Consider the following 11,892-nt stretch of genomic DNA (forward strand, 5'->3'; position numbering starts at 1 on the left):
ACCTGCAATATCAAGTTTCAGAAGATTTCATCACCCCAAAAGAAACCTGGTACCCTTTAGTCGTCACTTCCCATTCCCTACTGCCCCAGGTCCTAGCTTCTACCTTGTTTCTCTGGCTTTGGCCTTCTCACATGTGTGCAGTCAGACAGTACATCAACTTTTTTTCTGTCACTCAGCCTTGTTACCATGGTTCGTGCCCAAGCAGGGCTGCTTCATTCCTCCTAGAGAAGCCACTGTAAGGAATACCACATGGTTTGTTCACTCAGCAGGTGCAGACACTGAGGTGTTTCCACTTTGGCTATTATGAGTGACACCATGATAAACATTCTTTGTGTGGACTTGATGCAGTGAAACAGGACAGGCCTCTCTTTCTGCCCCATCAGATAAGCATTCCTATCTGCTGCATCCTCTTGCATTGTAAGGAAAAGGAAGGCCATCCCTAGGAGGATAATAAGGAAGTTAAACATCAGGTTTTAACAAAGCAAGCTGGCGCCCACTCCGAATCTCCCTAGGCCTGCATCAAAAGGACACACTGATCCTTGCCCGCCTCCCTTCTGTTTGACCCCTTTGCATAAACACCCCCACCATCTGCCAAAGAGCAGGACAGTGGTCTTTCAGACACAAGTCTGCTGCCCTCCTCAGTTTGTCGACAGATGAACCTACTGTCCTTCTCCTCAAGCTGTTTCTTTTTATTGGCTGAGGGAAACTGAGGGGCATTCTGTGTCAGACCTACCTGTGCATTTCTCTTGGGTATATACCTAGAACTGCTGGGTGACAGGTGACTCTATGTTCACTTTTTTGTATAACCGCCAAACTGTTTTCCATTGTGGCTGCACTAATTTAAAATCTTCCTAGTACGCTCTGAGCTGGGGTGGTTTTCATTACAATTTTTAAAAAACATTTAAATAGTTGCAATCATTTAAAATAATAACTCAGTTTGAGAATGACTAGCTTTATGGATTGCCCAATATGAAGTGGTGTACCCTGAAGCTATTTAGAATTACCTGTAGGTTTCTTCTTACGTGTGTGCTCAGAGCAGGAGAAACAATTATAAAGCTTTTTCTGTTTGTTTCATACCATTTTAAGTTTCTTTGTGTATTTAAAATATTTATATTATACTCATTTATTAATACATGGCAGTTTTAATTAAAATTATGGAGTTAATGAATAGAGCAGCTCACAGTTGAGGCAATTTAGTACAGTTATTGCTTTTTAATCACAACATCCCCATCAAGTGGATGCATTTACTAGCAACTAATATGGAAGCTCCAAAGGAAGCCTTTAAAGGGCTTACAAATTTCTTGGATTAGGTGACAAGGATTCTGTGAGGCTCCTGATGCCTTCAGGTTCTGTCCTTCTACTAGCTGCCTCCTCCTCCCTGGCCAGGCCAACCCAGCAAGTTCTCAGAGAAAACTGTTGTTAGGCATGTACTCAAGGGGAGCAGCCGCTTAGGAGGCATGCATTTCCTCCCATTCACACACAACTCCTGCTATTCTTTAACTCTCAGTTTAGGCATCCCTGCTCCCACCTTCCCAGGCACCCTCTTCACCTCCTTCATGCCAGATCTGTAAACCCCAGGTGGCATGGGAATGGAAATAAGAGGTCCTCTTCCCGTGGTGAGATCACATGATAGCTAACATGTCTGGGTGCTTTCTGTGGACAAAAGTGTTCATTTTAATCCTTATGACAGACCCCATCTTGCACAAAGCTATCACTGCCTTCTCAGTTCCCGCTTGAGCTAATGATGATGCTGCAGTTTCTGAGCATTGAAACCTTCATACCTGTAGCTCTCTTCAATTAGCGCCCGTTTCCACCCTGACTCCACTTAGCAAAATCTTAACCCAGTTTTTAAGTCATTTCAACCACAAACTCTCTGAAGAGGTTCTCATTCAATTCTCAGAATTTTTCTTTCCCACCTTTGCAGCTGTTATATCACTTACTTTATTCCAATTTTTTGAGAACTTGTGTTATTTCTGATCATATGCAAACCTCCTCAGAGAAGACGGACTGTACCTAACATATCTTTGTAATTCCTGGGGCCCAGGTATATAGCAGGCATATTATATTTATGGAATAACAAATACACCAACCCTGTCTGTACTGCCATTGTTGCAAGAAAACAAATAACCCATACCACCCCCAGCCACTTAAATGCCAGGGACAATCAGAATCCAGATAAAACACTTAATATTTCCTCATTCAGGCAAACAAGCCCAAATGGCTTCAAGGTGCACCAAACTAAAGCTCTGAAAAGTCTGGACATTTAGTCATCCCAAAGGTAAATTAGAGTGATTCTTCACAAAGGTAAATAATGGTGACTGCAGGCGAAGCTTGAAAAACTCTACAAAACGCCTCACGTTCCCTATGGCTCCTGTGAGCCCTGGGGTTGTCAGCCCGGAAAGGAAAATGAAAAGAATTTGACGTCTCCAGAAATTTAAGATTTTAATTTTAAATTTTAAAATAGTAAGCAATTGGGAGTTACTGCACAAGATTAAAGTTAGAAATCTAGTTTCCCCATGACCTAAAGCAATCATTTTTAACTTTTTTTCTCCCAATAACCGTAAGCTAGACGACATACGCCCATCCTCATTTAGGAAAGCTACAGCAAGGGAATGAAATTAGCACACTGAAGTAATGTCAGTTCCTTCCCTCCCTAACCTAGTCAGTCATAATAACTAAACAGCACCACCTAATGCCTTGATTTGGACTCCATAGTTTAATTCCATCAATTTTCTCAAATCCACCTGCCTCCACATCTCCCCCAACACACACCCCCAGGCCACATCATCATCTCCTGCCTGGGCAGTCAGAGCCTCGTCACTAGTCTCCCCGCTTCCATCCTGGTCCCTCCAATAGACCTTCCCTGTTGTCACCACAGTGACTTTGGAAACAGCATTGTGTCTTTCGCTCTAAAATGACCCTGTGTGCAACTGCTTATGAGAGAACAGCCAGGTGAGACAGCCCATGGGAACCTTCACTTTGCAAGTGAGGACATCCCAGACAGAAAACAATAGTGCAACCATGCACCTCTGGTGGGACAGAATTGAGGTTAGAATTAGGAATTCAGTATAGCTTGGATGGCCATTTCAGTGAACCTCGCTGCTCCCCCAGAAATGTACCTTATCCTCAGTGTGGTCATGGAAGACAAATGCAGTAATTTGGATTGGACTAAAATCTGCTGGTGGGGCCACAAAATATTAAAATAGTGGCAAGAGAGCTGAGAACCCAGCCTGAACCAATGCATGAAAATCATGGTGTCTCAGGATCCACCTTCTCTAGCCAACCAGAGGGCAGGGGCGGCATTCCAAATCCAGGACAATGTGATCCACATGGGGAGCATAGGATTTCACTGGTTGGATGTGCAGGATTTCTGTCTTCCATGGTTTCCCATGCATCTGTTGAAGAAGAACAGCAATCCGAGTTTTTGCAAATTCCGCCCACTCTTGCCATTCTGGCTTGGTGGCCGCTGACAGTATATTCCTGCTAGAATCCTTGGTAGCTCCATTTCCCCCTTGGCTGGTGATAAGCTCCTTCTCCTCCACGGTATTGCTTCCAGGAGAATGGAGATTCTTGCAAGGGAAAGATTCCACATTTTGGTGGATATGCAAAATGCCCCCAGCGTCCTCACGTAGTACTTGGCAGGCAATGGGCCAACCTTCTTCAGAGCTGGGGATCAGTCCCAGGTTCACCCTGTTGGCAATGTTTGAAAGTTTCAGTTTTCTGTTATCCCCAAAGTGTATCTGGCACCGATCGGCCACCCCATTGATCTCCAGGTTATTTCTCAGAGCAGCTACAGCATGGGGGTTCCACTCACAGGCGTGGACGAAGGCAGCCCCAGCGTGAACTAGAAAGGGCAAAGTAAAATAACCAATCCCGGCATAGAGATCCACCAGCACTTCTCCGGCACAGGGCAGCGCCGCCACGCGCAGCTTCTCGGTGATGTTTCCGAAGGAGAACATGCACCGGGTCACGTCAAACTCATATCGGATCCCGTTGTCCACGTGCTCCACCCAGCCGCTGTCGCCCAGCAGCAGGGTCACCGCCGGCGTTCGCGCGCCGTCCGGCGATACCCTCCCTCGCTTGGCCAAACGCCGGCCCCCAAGCGCCGAGGCCACCGTCTCCCAGAGTTCTGGCTGCAGGCCCTCCCACTGCCTGGCTTGGAAACAGTCCTCGCCGAGCAGGAGCAGGTCACCGTGTCGCTGCCAAGACCGGGGCAAATCGGCCTCCAACTGCGCCGACCACGCCACTCCCCGGCCGGCCGCCCAGCGGCTCACCTCGAGGCACAGCCTGCGGGCGGGTGGGCAGCCCCGGGCCGCCTTGGAAGGCGCGGGCTCCGGGAGCCGAGCGAGCGCGCAGGAGCTGCCCGGGGCCACGCGCTCCCGCAGCTCGCGCAGGTGCTGCTCCGCCAGGGTCGGCCCCAGCACCGGCAGCGCCACGGAGCCGTCCCGCAGCCTCTCCACGCGGTGCCGCCTGTCCAGGAGTCGCTGCTGCTCGAGATAGACCCTGTACCTCTGCGCGAACCGCGGCTCCGTCACTACCGCGACCACGGCCGCAGACTCCCCACCGCCCCGCTCCTGCCGCTGGCCCCACATGCGCCCGGACGCCCCCGGGAGGCGCCCGCCCCCCAGAGGCCGCTGTCCCCTCTCCGCGCGTCACAGCTCCAGCAGGCGCAGCGGCGCGCACGCCGCCCTGCCGCGCAGGAAGTGACATCGCCGACTGGCCGGCACTAAGCGATGACGCACTAATGGCGTCGTCCCTGCAGTGGTGAAGCTGCCGCCGCCATCTTTGTTGTGGTCCGCCATTCCTTGCTGCTACCCGAGGAAATGAATGACAAAGAATTCTCTGGCTTCTGGTTAGATGGTGCCCTCCTCGTGCATACTCTTTAATGCTGCTTCAGAATCCAGAGAGCGGGCCTCCCCGGTGCCGCAGCGGTTGAGCGCTGGGTTGCGAAGCTGCTCGCGGCCTCTGCAGCACCGGTTCGATCCCCGGCTGCTCCCCGGCCACGGAGGAGGGTCCCACAGGGCGCGCAGACCTCTCCTGCCGCCCGCTGCTCCCCTCAGCAGTGTACTTCGGTCCTTCTGCCTGCTCTGCTCCCCGCTCTGGCTCTGGTGAATCCTCTCACCCTCCCGCGCTTCTGACTGTACCCAGTGGGTGTATAAATAAATAAATAAATAAATCTTAAAAAAAAAAAAAAAAAAAAGAATCCACAGAGCGAAGTGAGCCAGGAATAATGGGCTGAACCCGCGTCACAGCGCTGTCTAGTCACCAGAGACTGGAACGTCAGGCGGCGTCCGGCTTCCTTTCCCTTGCAGAGATGGTCGCGCGGTGGCCCGTCCCGCTGTACAGACAAGAAGCCAGAAGCAGCGGAATTCTGGCAAATGATACCACCTCCCCCAACAGCAGTCTGCACCAGTGAAGTGAGAAGTTTTTTAACTTCCCCAGTTTGTTGCTATAACAATTAGGGATGTTATAGATAAAGTGCTTTGAACAGTGACTAGGAAAGAGGTATATTACAGTGTAACCAGTAGAATTGCTTGGATCGCAAGTTTTAAATACCTGTTGAAATGCTTTGCCATAGCGAATGAGGACAAAGGGAAATTCCCCTTTAATTAAAAATAGGAGTTGGAATAAGCCCTACCCCTTCTACTTACTGTCAAGGTATCCTTTAACAGAGTTAAAGCTTAGTCTCAGCGCTTTGCTCAGCTAACAATGCTGGGGGACACAAAACAGATAAGAAAGAGAAACCGATAGAGTTGCCAAGGGAACGTGACCCTGGGTCCACAGGACCTATAGGGGGCTACAGAGAATTCCCAGAATATGAAAACTGGGCAAACAACTCCAGAGGACACCTCCTGTGGGTAAGGCCCACCGAAACCTGATTCCAGCAGATACAGCAATCAGCAGAGACCCACTCCCCTAGTCATGAAAAAGCTGATGAAAATAGGTTATAAAAGGGAACCCCAAATCCTCCTTCCCTCACAGATCTCTGCCTTCTTGCACCCTGCTCCCTAGAAGGGTATTTTCTATTCTCCACTCTGCATCTGGTAAATTCTTTCACCCCTCCCACCAAGCTCCAGCCTCACCCCATATTGCACTGGCCACACTTACCTTCCCTGTTTCTATAGATCAGGGTATAGGGATCAAGAGATGTTAACATTAGTTGATGTCTCAAATTCATATACTCTATGGGAGCCCCCTGGCTATTACTAAAACACTTATTTTTTTTGATACCTATTCAGTATCAGAATTGTTCTTTTCAGTCTCATCTCTCTGTTACAGACTCAGACTCCATGGAGAAAGCAGAGAGCAGGATAGAGTAGAAGACCTTCTTGGTGCCCCCATATACTCTTGGTACTCACCATTCCTGTAAATGCCAACCCAATGACGTCTAACTTCAAGAACTTGGGAGTATTTGCCTGAGGACATTCTCTGCTCACCAGAAATAGCTTAGCACATGTCCAGGGCAGGTCAGAAGTGCTGGAAATCAATGCTTTCCTTGCCCTCCTGAGAAAGTCCTTTAACCAGTGACTGATGATATTGATGGATAAATTTCCCAGTTTCCAATTTCCAGTTTTCAACCTTAGCTGGAAAACCTCCAAAATATGTTCTATATTGTCTCCCAGAATTCGCTCAGAACTCCAGTTTTTCAAAATACTTTTCTGTGTCCAGCATATTCAACACCCCAGTCCCCGTTTTTCTCATTAATATACAAACATGCTGCACTTACCATCTTTTACAAGTTCTCTCTTGACACCTCATTCCTACTGCTATTTCCAAGTTCATATCCCAATCCATGATATCACCACAATCATTTATCACTTTGATACCTCAACTTGGTGTCTAATAGTAACTCATATTAATATGTCTAAAACATTTCTTTTTGCCACCACCTACCATAGATATAATTGTGCATTATTATTCAGCAGCCACCCATTTACTCAAGTATATAGTTTAGAAACTATCTTTAATCACCTCCTCCCTCCTTTTACTACCTTCCCATAAGTTGGATAGTCAGATGCTGTGTATTTCTATATTCTTTATATTCCATAATAGTGTATATTAAATTAGACTGTCTCTCTCCCCAGCCATCTCTGGCATGTAGATTCCTCCAGCTGCCTCCTCGCTGATCTCTTCACTCATAGTTTAATCTCCATATAACAACCACGATGAGAGTTTTCAAAACATACTTTTTGATCCTCTTCCTACTGAAAAACAGTTTCTCTCTACCCATTATTCAAAGAATAAGTTGTCTTCCCTGCCCACCAGACCAAAACTGATCTGGCTCATAAGCCTCAGCCTGAGATGGAACAATTCCCCTGATTATAGACACCTTTCACTTCCTGAAATAAACCAAGTCTTTCTATGTGCTCTTTCCTACTTGCTGTTCCTTTGTTTGAAGTGCCCTTCTCCTAGATGATGCAGTGGCTGGAGGTTTGAAAAAAAAATCTTCTCTCTAAATTGTTACTCTTTCCCTCCCCATTATGTCTACTTCACAATCTCTTCATTTCTTTTTAAACCTTTGTTTTGCTCTTTATTTGTATAATCTTACATGTCCGTCTCCCCCAGTAGTAATGTTCTCTTAGACAGGGAGTAGTCTTTTTCCATTTATTGCTATAACCCTGGCATTTTTTGTAGTATCTGGTCATAAGTCATTACCTGACAAATACCAGTTAATAAGAGGATGTCTGCTTTGCTCTCTAAGAGACCTGAACATTTCAGTACCCATTCAAGCAGTAATCCATTATACAAATGTAAAAGTTATAAGAAATTCAGACAAAGGGCCTCCCTGGAGGCACAGGGGTTAAAGTCTCAGTGCTATCAGCTATCACCAGCCACTGTGGCATGAGTTCGATCCCCAGCCAGGGAGCTACCCACATGGCTCAGCAGACCTCTCCTGTCTTGCCTGCTGCTCTCCTCAGCAGTGTATTTCAGTAGATTTGCCTGTTCTGCTCCCCACTCTGTCCCTGTGAATCCCCTTACCCCCTACACTTCTGGCCTACACCCGAGTGCTTGTATGCATAAATAAATAAAAATAAATCTTTTAAAAAATTCAGACAAAGATTGATAAACTAAAATATACTTTGCTCTTTTACTTATACTGATCAATGGAGGTTAAAAAGAATTATGGTACAACCTTTGGGCCTCCCCGGTGGCGCAGCAATTGAGCGCTGGGTTGCGAAGCTGCCTGGCAGCCTCTGCAGCGCCCGTTCGATCCCTGGCTGCTCCCTGGCCACTGGAGGAGGGTTCCGCATAGGCTCAGAGCTCTCCTGCCGCCCGCTGCTCTGCTCAGCAGTGTACTTCGATCCTTCTGCCTGCTCTGCTCCCCTCTCTGGCTCTGGTGAATCCTCTCACCCTCCCGTGCCTCTGACTGTGCCCAGTGCTTGTATAAATAAATAAATCTTTAAAAAAAAAGAATTATGGTACAACCTTTAGATGAAAATATTACAATTATTATGATGGTCATAAGAAATCTTAATGAAATAGAAGGTTACTCAATATGCTATATTAAATTAATTTCTGAAATACGAAGTAATGCTTAGATGATGGTGTATAAATTATTTATTTAAACAAATTAATGTGAACAGTGATTCCCTGGATGGGATGCAATTATAGGTATTTCCATACAGATGAGTAAAATATTGGTTAAGGTTAACTGATTTTTCTTTTACCACATGTTGTAAAAGACTCGATACAAATTTATCCAATGTCAAAAAAAAATCTTATATGAAAACCTCTCACTTTACCTTATCAGTAGATGGATTGGATCTCTTTTTATGTTCTACAATAAAATCCCAGTGTGGATTATCTTTATATGGTGATGCTTGTGTTCTTACTGATTGATTTGCAGTCCTTTAAATGTAGTTCCTCCATTAATTCTTTGATCTCCTGTGCTTTTTTTGCTTCCCTCTTTAGGGACTCAATTTCATTCTTCTTACCATTGTTTTCCCTCTTTAGGTACTCAATTTCTTTCTTCTGATCATTGTTTTCCTTTATGAGTTCTGTCATTTTTTTAATCATGGCAATTTTAAATTCTCTTTCTGGAAGGCTCAGAAGTTCTTCCAAGTTACTGTCGTTGCAATCTGAGGGGTGGTTTTCTTTTTGTGGTGTGCTTTTTTCCTGAGGAGTTGTTAGGTTGCTTGTGGTTCTTCTACTCCCTACTGTCTGTTTTCTAATTTGTCGTATGCCTTGGGACACTGTGTTGCTGGGACTGGCCGGCATCTTGGGTGAGCGTCTCCGCTCCCCTCTGGCTCCTCCAGGAGCCATCTGTCGGTTTCAAGCAGTCTTTACTGAAGAAAGGTCCCTGTTCTAAAATGCCAATGTGGGGACACACTCCCCTATGTGCTTGGTCTGCCCCAGCGGTGGGTTCCCGCTCCCCCTCTGGGTTTGGACTGCAGGCCAGAAGGGGCCTGGTGTGGGCGAGCTTCCCCGCTCACCTCTGGCTCCTGAGGGAGCCTTCTGCAGGCAGTCTTTACTGAAGAAATGTCCCTGTTCTAAAATGCCGATGCGGGACGCACTCCCTGCGCGTCTGGTCTCAGGCACACTCTTCTGCGCGCCCGGTCTTCCCCGGCCGTGGGTGCTCGCTCCCACTGTGGGCTCAGACTGCTGGTCTGAAGGGGCCTGGGGTGGGCTAACTTCCCAGCTGGCCACGGGTTCCTCCAGGAGCCTTCTGCCGGTCAAGCAGTCTTTTCTGAAGAAAGGTCCTTGTTCTATGGGGTGTTAGTGACTTTTTTTCTGGTCGCTAGGTGGCGCCAGAGATCTCTCCTATTGTCCTTGGGGGCTGCCTTTTTTACCCTGTGGGACAGGGAACAGAGTGGGAATGGTAGGGAAAACCTCAACGGCTTTGGGGTGCTGTGTCTGCTTTGTGCCCCACCAATGTGGAGGACCCACGCCCTGAATTTCGTGCCCCGGGTCTCAGTTCAAAGCCCTCAGGTCCAGGACGCGGGCTGTAGCCCAGTTCAGTGGCGCGGGAATGGTGCCTTTTGCACCCGCTCCCGTGCCTGGGCGCCTGGTTCCTGCTCACTCAGTGAGGGACTTTCACCTCAGTGAGGGCCCCCCGCGCATCTCCCCGCAAGCCTAGGTCACAGGCGCGGGGACCTGGGCAGCCGCGATCCTAATCCGCGTTTGCCTTTCAAGCGCGCCGCTTTCCCGCGCAAGCTTACCGGCTGGCCCGGGGCTGTGTGCGCGTCTCCAGAGTCTCTTTGTTCTTCTCCAATGGCGCCCGGAGCCGTTCGCTCACCGCCAGGGCGAGTCCTGCAGGTTCTCTGCAGCTCCCGTTCACGGGGTGTGGTGGCTGCAATAGTTCCTTTCCACTCCCAGTCCCGCTTGCTGCGTCGTTTGTTCTTGTTGGTCGTTTTGGTTTGTTGTTTTCCTCCTCTCTGCCGGTCGGAGAGTGCCGCCTCTGTGGGCAGGGGAGGGGAGCAGGGTTCTGCGCTTTCCTCCCCTCTGGTCCTCTTTTATGGCAACTTTCTTCTTCCGGTAGTTTGCTGGAGTCACCCGTTTATCTTCCGTGTCCCAGTTCTCACCGGGACCTGCTGCTTTTCCTCCCTATTAACTTTTTTTTCATGGGAGATCTTACTCGCAGCGTCTCCTCGCCGCCGTGTTGCTCCACCCCCTCTCTGTAGTGCTTTAAATGTAAACAGTAAAATGCAGACTCAGAATTCATGGACTGTAACCTGAAATGATCTTTATTTTGCCCTACTCTTCCCTGGGGCACTCCTGCCCCTGCTGGCACATGACCCACTTGTTTCTACACAATATAAGAAGAAAAGGCCTCAATTGATTCAAAATAATAAACTTTTGAGAGTAAAAATCTTTCTACAAAGGACTGTATAGACTGTTGGATATAAACCTGATTTTTACTGTTTTGTTTGGCATAACATTGAAAATGTTTTTACATTTTGCCTTAATTCAACAAAGTTTTCTTGTTTTGACTGACCACACTCTACACCAATGTTATGTATGTATATTTTTCTTTTTCTAACAGAGCTAACCTTTTGTGTGGCTTTGAGTACAATTCTTCCAGGGAGTTGACATAGAGCTAAACTAAAATGTGGAGAAACTGCTGCTTTGTTCGTAGGGTTCCAGACACCTCTGAAAATGATGAGAAAGTTTGCCTTCATTGGCAGGACTGAATAACCCGGTTCCCTGAACAGAAAGCTCTGTCATAAAGCCTGAACTCTTTCGTCTTTTCGCTGCCTTTGATGTACACTTCAAACAACCTGGACAGGACACCACTAAGATCCCAGTGCGTGCCTACGTTGGATACCCCTTCGCTATACTTCTGGGGAATGCCTCAGCTACACGCATTCAATCGCATGGGACTTCTTACTCCATTCATTGTTCCAGTTGCATTGTTACTAATTGTATTATCCCCTCTCTTGTTCGTCTATATCCTGTGGTGGTCTTGCTCAAAAGACCCTCCTATGTTATGTTACCTGTTGATTTACATGACATGCCTTGGTATGATAACATTGCCATGCAAGTTTTAGATGAGGTACATGCTCTTCTTCGTCCTAAACGTTTTACCCTTATTTTAGGCATTGCGGCCCTGATTTCCCTGGTTACTTCATTAGCTGCTTCCTCTGTTGCTTTAATTCAGGAAGCTAAGACAGCTTCTTTTGTAAATGACCTTACCAAAAACGTGTCCATGGCGCTCGAAATACAGCGGGACATTGATTATAAGTTAGAAAGAAAGTTAAATGCTCTAGAAAAAATTGTTATTGCTATTGGCAATGAGGTTCAACTTCTCAAACAACAACTGTCTACTCGTTGCCATGTTCAGTTTCGTTTCATTTGTGTTACGCCTTTACATTATAACTCTTCCTTACATTGGAATCTTACCAAACATCACCTATTAGACATCTGCAAGACAATGACCTTTCTCATGACCTT

At 47.2% G+C, this 11,892-nt stretch overlaps 1 protein-coding gene across 1 annotated transcript; it reads right to left on the bottom strand.

Annotated features, from left to right (window-relative positions):
* Positions 1–3,275: 3,275 nt before the first annotated feature.
* On the bottom strand, positions 3,276–4,592 carry TRMT12 (tRNA methyltransferase 12 homolog; the record flags this gene model as incomplete). The annotated part of the gene is made up of 1 exon (XM_084229752.1): positions 3,276–4,592. One exon carries the CDS (start codon positions 4,590–4,592, stop codon positions 3,276–3,278), a length of 1,317 nt encoding a protein of 438 aa, XP_084085878.1.
* Between the last annotated feature and the right edge of the window lie 7,300 nt (positions 4,593–11,892).

The sequence above is a fragment of the Talpa europaea genome, assembly GCF_964194135.1.
Source record: "Talpa europaea genome assembly, chromosome: 3".
Taxonomy (NCBI): Eukaryota; Metazoa; Chordata; class Mammalia; order Eulipotyphla; family Talpidae; genus Talpa; species Talpa europaea.